The 17323-nt window shown below is 57.1% G+C and overlaps 1 protein-coding gene across 7 annotated transcripts in view; it reads left to right on the forward strand.

Annotated features, from left to right (window-relative positions):
* The window catches only part of SOX13 (SRY-box transcription factor 13), a 70545-nt gene extending 53237 nt beyond the window's left edge, over window positions 1-17308 (forward strand). For 3 of the 7 annotated variants that reach the window (XM_090024950.1, XM_090024949.1, XM_090024951.1), the window contains exons 2-14: window positions 1428-1632; window positions 2810-2915; window positions 3149-3235; window positions 3708-3880; window positions 5351-5419; window positions 5550-5664; window positions 6494-6591; window positions 6679-6838; window positions 7438-7550; window positions 8095-8191; window positions 9164-9307; window positions 12582-12798; window positions 13822-17308. In XM_090024950.1, coding sequence (XP_089881076.1) covers window positions 1429-1632; window positions 2810-2915; window positions 3149-3235; window positions 3708-3880; window positions 5351-5419; window positions 5550-5664; window positions 6494-6591; window positions 6679-6838; window positions 7438-7550; window positions 8095-8191; window positions 9164-9307; window positions 12582-12798; window positions 13822-14101 — 1863 coding nt within the window. In that variant the 5' untranslated portion in view covers window position 1428 and the 3' untranslated portion in view covers window positions 14102-17308. The remainder of the gene's footprint in view (window positions 1-1427; window positions 1633-2809; window positions 2916-3148; window positions 3236-3707; window positions 3881-5350; window positions 5420-5549; window positions 5665-6493; window positions 6592-6678; window positions 6839-7437; window positions 7551-8094; window positions 8192-9163; window positions 9308-12581; window positions 12799-13821) is intronic. The other 4 variants (XM_090024956.1, XM_090024953.1, XM_090024952.1 and 1 more) reach the window with 4 other exon arrangements.
* The last annotated feature ends 15 nt before the right edge of the window (window positions 17309-17323 follow it).

Consider the following 17323-nt stretch of genomic DNA (forward strand, 5'->3'; position numbering starts at 1 on the left):
TGGAGGGAAGGGTTTGGGCAGGCAAATTTTTTCCTGCCCACTGTCTCCCTGCTGGTGACCAGGCCGGGCAGTGGAGCATGAGGGTTGGTGGCTTTCACAGGGCAAATCCTTGCTGGAGCAGCTGCAGATAACCCCTTCCTCCATGTACCCGCCTCTGCCTTCGAGAGGCAACTTGAGACTGAGGTGCTGCACTAAAACGGACTCAGATCCCTGGTTCACAAGGCCAAATGCATCGGTGTCGTGCCGTGTTGGCCATTCACTACTCAGGGGTTTGCAGATGAGGCTGACGGTGTTTCTCCCCGATGAGCCTGGCCCCAATCCTCAGCACCGGCAGAGGATTAGCCTGGCACTGCTGGCAGTGTGCTTGGCATCTCTTTCTGGCTAGCCCTCGGTGGACTCTTCCAGGACTTGCTCTCTGGGTGCAGGAGGTCCCTTCTGCGTTGAAGCAGCCGGGTCTCAAGTCCGGGGGCAGGCATCCCTCGGGTCTAGTTCCAGAGTCAGGATGAGCTCCTGCCACAGCCTTTGCATTGGGCCTCGCTCCCAGCTGTGCTCAATGTCTGCAGCTCCTGCTACTTTGAGTGGGGGCTGTGGGTGCTCGGCTTTGAATAGTCTTGACCCCTGTGGGCCTCAGTTTTCTGATCTGCAGAATGGGGAGGATAACATAGAATGGGTTTGATGATTCTTTTCTCATGTAATGTGGGGGGGAGGTAAAGGTTTACCTATGCATGGTCACAAAGGCACGTGGGAACCCTTTGAGAAAGCTGGTAGGCAAATACAAAGTCCAAGATCCTCGTCCGACACCCGCTTTCTTTTCCCTTTCTTTTCAACTCTGCCTTGATTTGTGTTAGACTGGCATTGCTGCATTCTCTTCATTGATTGTAATGAGGAGGTTTGGGGTTTATTCTCCTGTGCGCCTCTCGTCAACAGGGCCAGTACCTGCAGTAGAAAAAGCAAAAGAAGCCACAGACAGCGGGGTTTCCATGAACAGCAGGATAATTCGAGACCTTTGTTCCTTCTGATCTGAAAGCAAATTGGTTATACAGAGCTGGCCCAGAACCTCCCCTGCTGGTCCCAGAGGGAGCGTAGGCCTGGAAGGTGTCTCCGGGGCCATCAGGTCCGGGCCTCCCAAATTGGGCAGGCAGAAAGGGACTAGCATGGAAGGTGTTGAAGCAGCACTGGGGGGTCAGGAAGTAAACCCTTGTTAGGGCAGGATGGGATAGTTGGTGTCCCATTGCTTTGCTGCCAGCCCAGCCTAGGTCACTGGGGAGTGCCCATACTGTGCATTTAAATAGGCCTCAGTGCCCTGGAGGCGCAGTCCGAGGGGAAGGGGACCTGGACTGTTCCCGCTTCAAGCACGTTCCCTGCAGTTCTGCCTCCAGAAGACAGAGTTGGCCCCATCACCATGCTCAGCATCTCTCCTCCCACAGGATGTCCATGAGGAACCCCATCTCTCCCCATCCGGACCTCGATGGAGCCGGCAACATGGTGAACTGCACCATCAAGACAGAGGAGAAGGAGAGCTGCTACGAGTCCCCAAAGGGAGCAGCTGCCGGCCCCGGGTCCCATGCCAGCAGCTTGCACGGAGCGCCGCCGTCACTGAGCGACACCACTGACCCCCAGGCCCTGCCACAGGTGGGGCCAAATCCTCCGGTCCTTTCCATCCTCACTGCTCACAGGGCAGAAGCCAGGGCGGACCAGGGGGCACAGGCTTGAATGTAGTAGCACCTGCTGCCCCCTTGTCTGGCTGTTTGGTGGACTCCCACGGTCACCAAGCACCTTAGGTCCACCAAGTCTTCAGGTCCCTGGCTAGTGCACTAACCACTGGGCCATTTTCCCCTCTGCTTTGCCAGCAGCTGAAGACAGAAGCCAGGGTGCCCTCCTATGCAAGGGCAGGCAATGGAGCTCCACAGAAGAAAATTGCTGGTCCTCTTCCTATCGCCTCCATTTCACTCTCCTCCCGAGGAGCCAGCACTGTTGTCTGAGGCTCCCCCAGACTTTCTGCCCAGTGTCATGCCTGGGATTTGAGCTGTGGCCTGCAGGGCAGGTGGCCCCGTGGTAGCAGCAGGCAGATGTGCTGCCTTAGAACGGCTCCAGCTTCTTCGGGAGACCTGTGGCCACACTCTCATTTTCCTTTTGTAATTGCTCCTGGGTTTTCCACTGTGCCTAGATAACTTTGCAGCCCCCTGGGTCCCCGCTCCCCTTCCCCACCCCCTGCCACCCAGATCCCCCAGGCGATTGTTTTTGCCAAGAGAAATCTTTTGCAAAGAAATGTTTGCAACACAAAAATTGGAGTTGCTTTGAATTCTCCAGAGGCTCCTGGGGCTGGTGTGAGATCAGGAATAAGGAGTCTTGAGTTGAGAAGTGCTTGTCAGCAGTCACAGCCCAGGGCTCAGAGTTAGGCTGGGATGTCCAAAGCAGCCCCTAACTCCCCTGGGTTTACCCATCGTCAACACCATTCAGCCTTCCTAGGCTCTGTCCCTACCTGTTCTGCTCACTGAATCTGCCTCGTGACTCCCACAGTCTCCCCTGGCTTCTGTGTAGAGACCAAAGGCAGGTTGCTTACCGGTCCCCTTGACTTCCCCACTTCTGGGTTGGGCTGCCTTTTGGAGTGCATGGAAATCTCCTGCGAGGTTCATATCAGAAGCTTCTGTGTCTGCTGAGCTCAGTGTGCTGCTGCATCTGTGTCTGCTTGCCTCCCTGCTGCTCCATCTCAGGAGCATCCTGCGGAGGTCCTTGGAGCTTCTTTCTGCCCTCCCGGGTGCGCTTGGCAATGGGCGGTCACTCGAGAGTAACTCTCTGTCCGTTCCAGGAATCCCCGTCCCCCGGGAGCGACGCAGTAGACACCAAGAGCTCCACGTTCGAGCCTGCCGTGGGCATCCAGGAAAAGTTGGACTTCAATAGAAACTTGAAGGAGGGTGAGAAGGATTTTGGACATTCCCTATTCCCTTATTTGGTCTCTTGTCTCTGGCCTCCAGTGTGCAAGAAACCACGGGGGCCAGATCCTCAGCTTGCATTAATCAGTGTAGCTCCATAGACAATCGTGGCCACAAAGAATAATGATGACAAATCATGTTTCTCTTTTTGTTTTTCCTTTCCAATCCCTCTCTCTCACACCCCACTCTGCTTTTGGACACTTCATTGGATATAGTTATGCCAACCATTGAGAAGTTACTCTCCAGTGACTGGAAGGAAAGGCTTTTGGGAAGAAATAACATGGAATCCAAAGAGGTGAAAGGCAAGTTGTGCTCTTACATTGTCTCTAGAGGAACACCATTCCCTTCCTGTATCATGACTTCCCCATCACACGGTTTTTATCCTTTCTCTGGTGCTTATGGATGTCAACACTGGTGGGAAATGGTCGGGGTAGGGGAGGGATTTTGTGAATGTGTAGCCCTCTCTTTTTGTGGGGGGGGATGGTCAAAATTTGATGTTTTTGGCAAAAATGTTCTGTGAATCTTTTTTGCAGCGGGAAAATATAACCAAGTCTAAGGCCTGGTCAAATGGCCAGAGCTCAGATATGCACCTCTGTAGAGTGATTGCTACAGAGATGAAATCCAAGGCAACCCGTGCTATTTCCCTACATAAGCTTTTTGCATCCACATCCCTGCTTAGCTTCTCACTGGAGTCCTGAGGGTATCATCTGTGGAGAAAAAACAGGCATCAGGCACCCAACCCCAGTGGCTGACTCTGCTGCTTGCTTGGCCCAGGTACCCAGGAGAGCCTAGCGGAGAAGGAGCTGCAGTTACTTGTCATGATCAACCAGCTCTCCACGCTGAGGGACCAGCTCCTGACAGCCCACTCAGAGCAGAAGAACATGGCAGCCATGCTCTTTGAGAAGCAGCAGCAGCAGATGGAGCTGGCCCGGCAGCAGCAGGAACAGGTAGGCAGCGGGGGCTTGGCCCTGGGGCTTCCTTCTTCCCTATGCCACTGGCCCCTAGACCACGAGGACCAGGGCAGGTAGTCCAGCCAACCTTTGTTGGGTTTCCCACAGTTTGGGATCTGCCCAAGCCTCACTTCACAGTGGCACGGAGCAGCTAAACTGCCATGGGGCAAGATGGCCTTTGTCACCTGGCTACTGAGGTAGGGGCAGAAACACAGCAAGGGCTGGGGGAAGAGCTGGACCTTGCTGAAGTCAATAGGCCTTTTGGTTTGGGCTCTAATGGGACCAGGCTTTCACCTCTTCTTGAGCAGACAGCTCAAGAGTGACCTCCCCCCCCGAGCGCTGCCCTTTCTCGTGTCCTCCATGCCAACCCCAGAAGATGTCCAGGCTCATCGAAGAACTGGAGTACCAAGAAGTCTGAGGTTATCTTGGCTGCCGCTGACCTCCGTATCCCCAGATAACATCTCCAAGTAACGAGTGGGAGACGAATCACGTTTCTGTCTGTGCTGAGCTCCCAAGGAGATGGCAGTGCCAGCCTGTATTAAAGTAGATACTTTAATTGAATTAAGCAGAGACGCAGGACAGGCTTTTCCTCACCTTTAATCATTTTTAAATAGACTTACATCTCTCAGACTCTAGTAGGCTGTCAACAGAGGTAAAGGTTGGCATTACAGTTAACTTGGGAGGTTACGTAGGAGATCTGGGCTTGGTTCCTTGTGTGACCGTGGAGAAGTCACTCTCTCTCTGTGTATCTTGGTGTTTCTAAGTCTGTTCTCCATGCTGAGCTGAGCTTAGGGGTTGCAGGGCTTTGGGGGATTACAAGGTCATCTCTCTCCCCACCTGTCTATCAGTCATGGTGGAAGGCTGGCAAGGGATAGCATTGCTCTTTCATGGCATCACCTTGAAAGGATGGTGACCATCACCTTGGCTGTCGCTAAGAACTGAATCTAGTTCCTCTGCACCTGAACTAGAGGCACCACAGCTTGGGTTCAGGACGGAGGTGATGAATGACGCATGCAGACACCTCCTGGCTTAGTTAAACCAGTTCAACACCTGTGTGTAGATGCTTTTTTATTTCCTCTTGGTTAAGCTTCAGGCCGTTCACTGTAAGCTTCTGGCATGGGTATAAGCTAATTGCCTTTTTGCTAAATCGGCCCAACCCTGTGTGTGGACCAAGCCCTCAGACCTTTGGCTGGTAATTGCAGCAGAGTCGCATCTCAGCCAGGCCCAGAGAGGCTGGCATACGGCCTGACTGGCAGCTTGCTGCCATCACCCTGCCCTCAAGAGAGTCCTTTGGTCCTCGGGGGCCCCCCAGACCAACTGTCTGTGCTTTTGTTTTGCCAGTGCTGGGGGGCTGCCCCGTGGAGCTGTCCTGCCGGTGGGGGGGGGCTCTTGAGGAGGCTCGCTGAGCGGGACCGTTCCCACCTTGCTATTAATGTCACTTGGCTCCATTGTCTCCCGCTCTGACAGATTGCCAAGCAGCAACAACAGCTCATTCAGCAGCAGCACAAGATTAACCTGCTGCAGCAGCAGATCCAGGTAAGAGGCAGCTTCCTCTTGGCCAGCCCCGGCACGCTCTTAGTCCCTGCTTAGAGCCCCCTTGATTCTCCATCCCAGAATCCTGGGCAGGGCTCCCACCTGCTCTGTCATGGACCTCTCTCTTCTCCAGCAGGTCAACATGCCCTATGTCATGATCCCAGCCTTTCCTCCCAGCCATCAGTCACTCCCAGTGGCTCCAGACTCCCAGCTAGCACTTCCCATCCAGCCCATCCCTTGCAAACCAGGTAAGATGGCGGAGGGTGGCAGGATTGCAGGGAACAGGGTGGGGAAGGGACAGACGAGAAAGGCGGCACTGGGGAAAAGTGACTGTCCTCAGAAACAGCCTAGATCAAGGCATTGACCCTTGTGTGCCATTGCTGGGATTGTGACCTTGGCTTTTGGAAGCCCAGCAAGACCTGGGGAGAGTTGTCTAAGAAGCTAAGTTGGGGCTGGGCAGGGGAGAGCCAGGAGGCTTCTGGGTGTTGGGTGGTTTCTATCAGGCGTTGATGTGTCCTTGCCCCCACACTTGGGGTCCTGGCCCTCCTCCCCTTTGCCACTGGGACTCACACTGGGGACCCGGATCCCTCCCTCTGGCTGGCTGATGGCATCTCTGCTGGACCTCGCTGGGCCCCTGCCTCTCCCGTCTCTTGATTAACTCTTTGAAGACCCTCTGCTCGCTGTAGCAGTTTCTCCTCTATAGAGGCAGCTTGGCTCAGGAGCCTGTACCCTAGCTCCACATCTGTAGAAAGGAGAGAGCAGCCCCTCCTTTGTCTGCTCAGGTTCTTTGGGGTAGTAGTGCCTTGCACCCTAAAGCCCTGAGCACCACTGGGGCCCGAAGGCACTGCCATGATAGCAACAATAGCAGCACTCCTTAATCATCAGTGCCGTGCTAGCGGGTCTGGGGAACGTTTAGGTTTCAAGCAGCTGTTATCCCCGCTGGCATGAGCAACAGCTTTGCCCATCTGCTGGGAGTCCCAAACACAGGGGCCTGTGCTAGCAGCGGAGGTCGGGGGCCAATTCCAGGCACGGGCAAGGCCAGCTGGCTCACGGCTGCTGTTGTGTCTTCACCCCCAGCTTCTCTTTCTGCAGTGGAGTACCCAGTGCAGCTCCTACACAGCCCTCCTCCACCGTCACTCAAAAGACCCACCGGCTCCAGCCACCTCCAGATGCAGGTATTGCCCCAGATCTGCTGTCCTCGCAGGGCTCGGGGGTCCTGCTGGGACACACACCACTTCTGCCTTCTGTCTCCCCACAACCAGGAGTCTTCACAGCCCCTGAACCTAACGGCCAAGCCCAAAGGCCCTGAGCTCCCCAGTGCTTCCAGCTCTCCCAGCCTGAAGATGGGCAGCTGCCAGTCCCTCACGCCGAATCATGGGGCCACGCGGGACCTGCAGTCCAGCCCTTCCAACCTGCCCCTGGGTAAGAGCGCCGAGGTGCACTCTACAATGATACTGGGGATTGTATCCCTGGCAGGCGGGGAGAAAGCAAGGATTTTTTGCCTAGACCTTAGGTACCAGACCCATGGCTCAGGGACTTGCTGTGTCTGTACCGTGGAAGGCTCTGGGGACAGGGATGATCCTGCCCCAGGCAGGGGGTTGGACTAGATGACCTCCGGACATCCCTTCCAGCCCTACTTCTCTGTGATTAAGACAGCAAAAATAAAGGATCCATTCTTTAGGAGGAAGCTTCGTGTCCACAGCAGTATTAGGAGACAGTGAAGTCCCTCAGTAGCCAACTCCGGAGGGGATCGTTGCTGGGGGAGAGAGAGGAAAAGACTGGCCAGGGGTTGGTGGGGGCAGGGACACATTCTGTGTTACACCCTCTCACTTCCTTGCTTGCTGCTAATTGGAAATAAAACAAGTTGGAACTCATGGTGGCCTCAGATGTTCCTTAAATAGATGGTGGCTTCAATGCCTGGGGATCGGGTCCTTTCCAGAGGCCTGTCCCAGGGGCGGTGGGACCTTTGCAAGGAGATGGCGTTGGCTCTGACCTGTGCTGTCCTGGGGGTTTATTCTCAGGGTTTCTGGGAGAGGGGGACGCCATCACCAAAGCCATCCAGGATGCCCGGCAGCTCCTGCACGGCCACAGCGGGGCCTTGGAGGGCTCTCTGAGCAACCCCTACAGAGTGAAGGTAAGTGACACCTCGGCTGGGGAGCTCCTAGGCTCTGACCCCAGACTGGATGGGAAGGTCTTGGGCCCGACACTGCTGAGCTCCGAAGCCCAGAAATGGGCCAGTGTGGAAAGGCTGAGCACTTGCCGCGCATGCTCGAGATGTGTCACGCTGGACTGCGCCCTCAGTTGTCCCCGCCGCCCACTCTCTGGGTCTTGGCACACACTAGTGGGGAGCAGGAGGGTATGGTTGGCTCCCCCGGTGACGCCCCCCGGGTTCGCCATGGACGTAGGCGGACGTGTCTGGGAGAAGCCAGCTCTGCACACAGAGGAGGATTCTTGGGGGAGGCTGTGCACAGGTACAAGAGGAGCCCAAGAGCATGGAGACCCCGGGCAATGGGTCCCAGAGCTGTTCTGCCATGACGCTGCAAGCCAGATGGCCTGCCTGTGGGTGGGCAATGTTGGACCCTCCCCTAGGGAAAAGGTCCCTTGCCAGTAACTCCACTGCCAGCCCACTTCCTTACATCGGCAGCTGGAAGTAACCTCCGCTCTCCGTGTGCCTGTAGGACCACATCGGAGCGGACTCCTCCCCGGCTAAAGAGCGGGTGGAAGAGACCTGTGCACACAGGCTGGACGAGGCCATGATAACCTGTGACATGGACGGTAAGGACGCCTTCCACTGGGCCTGAGATGTGCCACGTGCTTTGGATGCCGATTGCCACAGGGCTTCTTTGGGCCGAGGCTGTGTGTGGCTTCTCCTTCCCTCTTTTTTTCCTGCTCTTCTCTACCTTTCCTCCTCTTCCGGACTTTCCTTTCTCCACCTTGCTCCATCAGCCTGTGCTCTAAAAACAGCTCCCAGTGGAGAACAACCAAGGCTGGTGCTTGTTTGAAGGGTGTGGCAATCTCCTTTGTGGCCAGTCGATCACCTGTTTTCTGCAGCCCTACTCTGGGGCTCTCCATTGCTGATGGAGCACTTGTAGTTTGCACCAAAGTGGTGCTTTCTGTATTGTGGGCCGTCCTGTGGGAGCTGTTGAGACAGCTCCACAAGCCCCACGGATGCGCCTTGCTCTGAGCTCCAGTTGTACACCTTTCGTGAAGGTGAGGAAGGAAAATACTGCTTTGGAGCTGAACTGAGACCTGTGCACTTTGTTTCATCCACGCTCGTTGGAGTGTGTCCTCCTGCTTAGCTCAGGTGCTGCCTTGTCCACCCGGAGACCTCGGGAGCTCGATAGTGAGAGCTGCTGAGCCCCCCATGGATCCAGCGAGGCTCGGGAGAGCTGTCAGTGCTAACACTACAGAAAAACCAGGCTCCAAGGGGCTGAGATTTATTTTCCTAGAAGGTCTGAGAAGCCACGGGTCCAGTCGGGGAAGCAGGTTGATGGGATCCCGGGTCTCTGTGGCTGGGCTGCTAAGAATGAAAACTTCCAAACTGTGAACAGACATTTGGTCTGGTCTTGCAAGTGAGGTGGGATTTGAGCCTCCGTCTCCATGGGGGCCTGTGACCAGTGCCTTTGCCCTCTTTAAAACACTTTCCAAGCTGGGAGAAGCACTTGGCTGCTTCGTCCCCTTGCAGGTTGTATTGTGTCCTTGCTTTCCAGGCCTCCTAACTGACTCTTCCTTGCTGTGCTCCCTCAGGCTCACGGCACTTCCCCGAGTCCAGGAACAACAACCACATCAAGCGGCCCATGAACGCTTTCATGGTCTGGGCCAAGGACGAGCGGCGGAAGATCCTGCAGGCTTTCCCAGATATGCACAACTCCAGTATCAGCAAGATCCTGGGTAAGTGCATCCCATGGAGGAGGCAGGTGTGGTGGAGCCCTCTGCCCTGGTGCTCAGGGAAGGGATGGCTGAAAGCATTGCCTGGAGTCTGGGCATGTTGGAGACATGCTTTTGCCCGCTTACCCCTGCCTCTGACCTGCTGCTGGGAATAGATTACAGACTTCCTGACACGAACCATTTTCCTCCCAGAGCGGTTATGCCCCGTGAGATCTTCCTCTTGTAGATGCTTGTTTTGCACTGTCACGGTGCTAAACCAGAGTGTTCCTGGCACCATTTTGCCTTAAGCCATAGAGAGTGGATTGGAGATTTTGGATGAAAACACAGCCCATAGAGCGCAATCTTGTACTAGCATCTCCGGCAGGCTTGCACCCTTCTTTCTGCTGCCTGTGTATCAAACCCCTCTGCAGCAGACCTCAACTTCGTCTCAGCCATGGTCCCTGCGCCGCAGACTTACTGAGTCTCCACACCGTCCCAGCTTCACTCAGCCCCCGCCCTAGCTATTTAAAGACACGTGTGCGGTCTCCAAAGAGTCCATCCCAGGCTGCTAGCCCGGCACGCTTGAAGCACAGCATAGGGTTTCTGTGGCCTGCCCTCGGCGTGTGCTGTCAATTTGGTCTCACGCACCTGTCTCACAGCTCCACTCTTGGGGAAAAAAGCAGCTCCCTTTGAAGGATGGCTGGGCTAGGATCTGATCTGAGATCAATGGCAAACCACAGCGTCTGGGGTATGTCAGGAGTAGACGCTTTGTGGTGTCCTGTCTGCTCACTCAACACCATAGCGGAGCTTTAAATAACTGGTGGGATTCTTGCCGTGGGGGGCCTGTACACATAGCAGGCGTGTGAGAAGCCGGCTCAGGCACTGGGTCTCTGAGTGGCCTTGAGCCAGGCACCCAATGTCTGGAGCCTCCATTTCTCATCAGTGCGTAAAGGCAGAGCAAGATCTGTTGTGCGGGACAGACCGTGCAGTTGCCTAGTGGTAAGGACAAATGCTCCGTGCCCTGGCAGGGCTCTCGCGCTGCAGAGCACCCTGTGTCGGCCCAAAGTTAACAGGGGGAGGCACTGCCCGAGCTCTGGATCCATTCTCTCAAGCTGCCTGGCACTGCTGTTTATGCCGGTGCAGACAAACGCCCTGATTTGGCAACTTCTCCTTTGCATGGGTGCAGGTGACTCCAGCCCAGCCATGAGAGAGCCGGCCCATGGTGTTTTGGCATGAAGGGTAATGGAGCAGAGGCACAGCAGACTGTAGCCTTGGCATTTCCAGCTGGTGGGTGTGTAGTGTGTGTGTGTGTCTCACACTGGTGTTTCAAAGCCGGTGATGCAGGAAGCTCTCCTGTCATGTCCCCCGTGCTAGGATCCCGTGTGTACTCACTAACCCCTTCCCTTGTTGTTGCATTGGCAGTGGCCTCTTTTGCCCTCCTTTTGCCTGTGGCCTGCTCCAGACTGTCCTCTGCAGATCTGGCCTTGTGCCTTGTGGTTGCGTGTGCAGTTCAAAATAGGTCTGAGCTGGGGACTGGGGCTGCCAGTGAAAGCAGGGACCTACACTCCAGTCCCTCCAGTCCTCTGTGTGTGGCCTTGCAATTAATGGTTCATAACCTTGCAGCAAAGGCTTGGCTAGACTAGAGACAGATATGGTCTTCTGTGTGAGGTCCACTGGCCTGAATTGGAAGAGGGACCTCCCTGGTCCCATCCCTTCCAGTCTGGGGAGCAGGGGAGGAGGCAAAGCATGAGACGCCTGTGGCATGAGCAGCGCCCGCTTGCTGAGATGATGGAGGGCAGAATCTTTCAGAGCCAGCTGAGACAATCCCGCACCGAGCCCCATCCCTGGCCCTGCCCGCTGCATGCACACATGCCTGTGGCTACCGTGAAGGTGAAGGCCAAGCTCTCCAGCAGGCCAGATGGCCACACACGTGTGTAGCTCCCTTCCTGCCCTGCTAGCATGCACTGGCCAGCAGCGCACCTGGGACAAGTGGCGAAGAGAGCCACGAGGCATCAGAGACACTGGACTTGGCTGGACTGCCTGCATCTGAGTGGAGCTGCTGTGCCCAGGGACTGGGTCCAAAGAGCACTACAAGGTGTGGGAAGACCTCTTCATTTCACCCTTGCTTTTGGGCATAGGAGAGGAGGGCGGTACAGGCCTTTGGCCCCCGATTCTCCCATTCCCTTGCCATAGGTGATGCTTGATTGTTTTCCCTTCCCCTCCTGATCCTCCCTGCCCTCTCTGGCCCGCATTCCTCCCACTTTTTTCCCTCTGGCTCTGGCTCTGGGTGCTGCCCGGGATGACAATAAAGGTCAGTAAGCAGGAATGCACATCACATGGCAGGCCGGTCTATTTTAGCTGTTGCACCTGCTGGCCATACCTTTTATGAGGACAATGAAGCAGAAGTACAGGACAGAGAGGTGACCAGGAAAGGTCAGGGCTGGGGGAGGGGGTCTCCTTCAGGGCAGGTGGAGTGAGGCCTGGATGGCTGCATTTCAATGGGAATGAGCCCGTGGCATGTCTGGGAGATCCCTGCCACGTTACTTGTGATGGCTGTGTCTCTGTTGAGACCTGCCAATAACTCTGCACCTACCAGTCAGGGGCAAATCACTCAGGTTGGGTGGTACAGCTTGTTTGCATGGGTTGTATGCAAATGTAAAATGCCATTTGCATGCGTTTATCACAGCAGCGCCTGGGCACCCAAATTGACCTGGGAACGCTGGGTCAGTTTTCAGTTGGCGCAAGCTCCTGTGTGGACACTCGTATTTCAGTGCCTCTGGATTGTGTTATCTTGCTCCCAGGCTGACTTTTTGTAGGGACCTTAAGCAAATCACCCCTTCCCTCTGTGCCTCGGTTCCCCCACCTGTGAAATGGGCATGCAGCAGGTATCACTAATGTTAGCAAAGCACAGCGAGTACTCCCACCGTGGGACCTGCTTTGCTGCTGTTCAGGCTCAGCAGTGGAGAGCAGACACTTCTATGCTGCTTTCACGGGAGCTTGGGGAGGTGGTAAGACCCTTCCCTCCTCCTTGGTCATGGCCACAAAGCCCGTGAACCTTGAGTAGGTGATGCCTTGAAGGGGCTACACAGTGCGAAGTCTGAGAGGCATCCAACTGCAGCAGTAGGACAATAACCTACTACTTCTACCTGCCAACACTCTTTCAGCTCAAGCGTTAGCAGTCGCAGCAGCCCTGTCTGGTGCTGGTTCGTCCTGGTGGCCAAGGCTGTGATGGGAGTTTCAAAGGTAGCTCAGGCATCCTGTAAATCTCCCCCCATCCCCTCCCCATATTGTATTGCAGGGTCCCGGTGGAAGTCCATGACGAACCAGGAGAAGCAGCCCTATTACGAGGAGCAGGCACGGCTGAGCCGGCAGCACCTGGAGAAGTACCCAGACTACAAGTACAAGCCGCGACCCAAGCGCACCTGCATCGTGGAGGGCAAGCGACTTCGCGTGGGCGAGTACAAGGCCTTGATGAGGAACCGGAGGCAGGATGCCAGGCAGGGCTTCTTGATAGCGTAAGGCTCCCAGCCACGCGGATGCATGCAGGGCTCCCCCTGCGTCCGGGAGCAGAGCGCAGAGAGCAGCGCGTAGCAAAACTGGGTGGACGTTTGAACAGGAAGTGACGGGCAGCGCTGCATCATGACAAAGCTGCACGGGGGAGTGGGGCAGGGGTGTCAAGGTGAGAATAGGCCCAGAGAGCTCCAGGTGGGCTGGGGCTTTCCGGGCATGGTCAGGCTGCACACCTCGCTCAGTTGTGGGGTGCGAGGCTGGAGCAATGGGATGTCAAGGAGAATCCCCATTAGCTGCTGGCAGTAAGGGCTCTATGGCATGAACAGAATGGGGCCTGGGCACAGCAGCCAGCTCTTTGCTGGTGCCTGGTGTCCTCTCTGAGACGGCGAAGGGGGATCAGGAAGAGCAGAAGGCGACGGCCCCTTCATGAGGTTTCTTCCCCCCCACCCCTGCACAGGAGGCTGACTGGCAATGTCCCACCCTAGCTGGACTTGTTTTTAATGTACAAAGGAGGGGGTGAGTCATCGAAACAGCCTTTCATGCATGGTCTTTGCATTCTGAGGAAAAGCCTTGCTGCGTGTTGGAAAATGACACTTGAAAACCGAAAGGCTTTGATGTGGTAATACCACCGGGGTGCCTGACAAGAGGCCAAACGGGGAAAGGTGCCCCGTGCTGTGCGCTCTCCCACCGACCCTGCTCCCACACCAGGCTACAGGGCCAGGGGTCCCATGACGTGATGGCCTCCCTTGCCCTTGACGCTGGTAGGCTGGGGGAGCCTAGCCCATAGAGGGGAGTGGGAGCATGGGGAGGTTGCTGGGGCTTTCCTGGTGTGTCCTACTTTTCCTCTGAGGTTTTTTTGGTCAAAATAGTTCTTTTTTTTCCAGCAGAAAATTGAATTTTCCCTGGGAAATTGCCCAGGATGCTATTTTCTCCCCAGCTGGTGTCAGCACTGTCCCTTGGGGAGGGAGGCCTGCGTGCCAGCCAGCTCTTACCCCCGACCAAGGTGACCATGTCCCTCTGCTTTTTAGACCCCAAAGCAGCCAGATGCAAGCCACCTCCTCAGATGTCCTGTACCCGAGGCCAGTGGGTTTGCAGCTGACGCCACCGCTGATGGAGCACTACCTGCCCCGCGGCACAGACCCCAACATGCCCGTCATCATCAACACACGCAGCCTCAAAGCCCAGGAGGCTGACGGCGCGGAGGACAGGCACTCAGTCGCGGATGGCGAGATGTACCGGTACAGCGAGGAGGAGGACTCCGAGGGCGAGGACAAGAGCGATGGGGAGCTAGTGGTGCTGACGGACTGAGCCGGGGCAGGCAGGGAGGGTGTGTGGGGTGGGCACGAGCGGAGGAGGGGCAGCACCTGGAACTGAAAGGGTGGGAGCGTGGGGACAAGGTGGGCAGGGGGAACAGCCCCTGTGGCTTGGCTCCCTGGGCTAAAAGGCTCTGGGATGCAGCAGTGCTGCAAAGCATCACTCCCTGGGCCAGGAGGAGCCTCTCCCGTCAGAGAGGCCTGGCACATAGGGCACCGCCGGCTGTGGACAGGGGACCTGGGGCGGACATGTGCCAAAGCATGGGGCACAGACTCATCCTCACGCCCCCTCTCTGGAGGGAAAGGGGTTGGCTTCACCGTGCAGAGCAGCACTGGGGTTCACTCACATGCTTCCTTGGCACTGGGGCATGTTCCTGGGACAGAGAGGGGCAGCGGTGCAGGCTTGGGCTGGAGCACGGCCAGAGCGGGTGCCCAAGCAGGCAGGTGTCTCCAGGAGGTCTGCTGAGAGCAGAGCAGTGGCGGCCAGGCGGCAGACCCTGCTGCTGCCCTGTAAGACCTGCTGGCGCCTGCATTCACGGGGCCTGCAAGAAGGTTCAAGGACCGGCTATGGGACCAGGCAGCGGGGAGGCCCCCATGCCCAGGACAGTGTGAGCAGTGCCCGGTGTGTGGAGACGGGCAGGAAAGCCTGGGACAGACGAGAAGCAGGCTCAGGCCGATGCTTCTGTCTCTTGGTCCACCTCTGATGCTCCAGCCTCTTGGTCCGCCTCTCCCCAGTGCGGCTTGAAGCGATCAAAATGACCTCCCCAGGCCTGGGGGTGCTGCAAAGGGGGTCTGTAGGGACTCTGCCTTTCCAGAGGTTAGACAAGGGGAGACCACCGTGGCCTGTTCCCCTGTCCCCCTCCCCGAGGAAGTCAACGCCGGTTGTGGCGCCAGCCGAGGTGCATCCTCACCTGTCCAGGGCCCAGCCAGCTGCCCGGGCAGCTGTGGCCACACAGTGGCCCCGCTTCAGCCGGGCACTGAGGTCTGCGTTGTGCTCGGTAGCAACCGGCGTGGGGAACACTTGTTGCTCATTCAGGCGCCGTACCAGGCCGCTCGGCTCCCGCGCCCCGCTCTGCCCCCCCACGGGCCGCTTGCTTGTTCCCACTCACTGGCTGCCGCCTGCCAGTAAATTCCCATGGAGTCATTTTTAGCTCTCGCCTAGCATGAGAAAGCGCCAAGGTCTCAGAGGAGCGCCCTTTTGTGCGCCTGACAGCTCTGGCCCCGTCTGTAAATAAAGCTGCTGCCTGTTTCCCAGCCCTGCTGCCTGTACCTCCCCCCCCCCCGCAACAACCCCAGAAAGCTGCAGGGAAGGGGCCTGCCCGCACCCCCCAAAACCTGCAGCAGTGAGTACACGGGGAGCCCCTGGGGTTGGGTAAGGGGGGGTCCTCTGTGCCTTTTCCCAGCTGACTAACCCTCCCCCCCAATCCAGCAGGATGGTGGAGCTCAGTTCTCCTGCAGCTTTGCAGAGCCGCTGCCAAAGCCGTGCAGAAAACAAACCCGCCAGCCAGCTCCATGCCCTGCACCCAGCACGACCCCAGGGGCCCGTGCACTGAGCCATGGGGCTGTCCTTGGTGCTTGTGCCCGGCGTAGGGGGCCAGCAGCCCCTGGCGGTGCACGCAGACATGACACCCAATGTGCAGCCCGTGTCCCAGCCAAGGGGCCGGGGGGGCGTCCCGGCATCACTGGGTGCTGCAGGACTGGCTGTCCTCAGGCTGCACGGCGGGGGAGGACAAACTGAAACGCCCAAGCCCCTGCCCCATGTGAACCAGACTGCTGGGCGTGGGGGGGCGGGCTAGTAGCCCCTCCCCCGCCATCCAAATCACTGTGTGCCAGGACTGCGTGGCTCAGCACCCCACCCGCAGCTCAGGCTAGCCCTGGCAGGCCTGATGCCCAAAGATGGGCCGTCTCTTTCCAAGAGGTTGCATGAACTGTTGGGAGGGACGCTGCCAAAGGCAGCGGGGTTGCTTTTATTTAAAATTTTTTTTTTTGGCAACTGGCCTGACCCTGGCTGTAGTGCTGCAGTGCCAGTGAGTGCACGTGGGCACTGCCTGAGGCTGCTTGGTGTGGCCTGGGCAGGCCCGCGGGACGTGGTAGGCCCTGTAGCTCCTTGCCAGCCAGCGCAAAAGGGCAGGAAATTAGGTTTTTTTGGTGGGGGGGAAAGAAGGCGGGGCAAGTTATTGCTGCCATCTAGCTGAGGACGGCCTGGCCCTGATGGTAGCTGAGCATCTGCCTGCCTCCTTAGGGGCTGATGACCCCAGTTCAACATTGTGCCGCCCCCATAACAGTTCCCCAGCATCACCACCACCTGGAGCCCTTGGGATGGTGCCTCTGCCGGGGAGAGGGGCAGTCCCAGGTTTGCTTACAGCTTAAGGAGGGGCCCAAGGTGGTCACATACTGGGACAACTGGGGTAGTTGGGGGGGGGACTGGGGCAGGAGTGGCAATCACCCTGGTATCAGGCCTTGCATAGACTCAGCGCAGGTCGCTGGCGGAGGGTACATGTCTCCATCTGCGTGCGTGCGTGCCTCTCCATCCATAAGTGTGTATGTATGTGTATGTACCTCTCCGTGTGTGTGTTTGTGCATGAGTGCGTGCATGTGCACATGTGTGTGTCTGTGTGCAAGGAGCACTGGCGTGAGGGCAAGAGGCCAAGTCCATACCAGTCTTCAGTGTAGAGAAGCGACTAATATTGCTGGCAAGTGAAGTGAACCTGTGTGCGCGTGTGCTACAGCCTCTCCTTCCCTGCCCCCTCCTCCCTGCTCTGGCCCCCCAATTCCCTCCGCACCCTGGGCTGATGGCTGCCATCCGCGTGGCCTGCTCCTACCCCCCAGTTTCCCGGCTTTGCACCCCCTGCCTGTGGCGGCTTCTCCGAGGCAGGGCGCAGCCCCACTCCTTGTTCCAGTTATTTATTGTCTCCCCCGGTGCGCTCAGCCCACGGCTTCGTTGGGCCAGGTGGCGTGTGAGCTGGGCTGTGCAGGCAGACGTGCGCTGGCACCAGGATGATTTTGTACCCCCCTGCCGTCCCACGCTGTGCCGAGGTGACCGGCTGCTCTTTTTTTCTTTTTTTTTTTTTACATGACTGTAAATATAGATAGAGCTTTATTTTGTTAATAAGACGAGGAGTAACTTAACCTGTATATTTCTCATACTTGTTTACAATCCCCCCCTCCTCTTGGCACAATAAAGATGACATTTTGGAGCAGAGTGGGGCTCACTGCT

Source organism: Crocodylus siamensis, chromosome 13, assembly GCF_052110815.1.
Source record: "Crocodylus siamensis isolate JL-2025a chromosome 13, ASM5211081v1, whole genome shotgun sequence".
NCBI lineage: Eukaryota > Metazoa > Chordata > Crocodylia > Crocodylidae > Crocodylus > Crocodylus siamensis.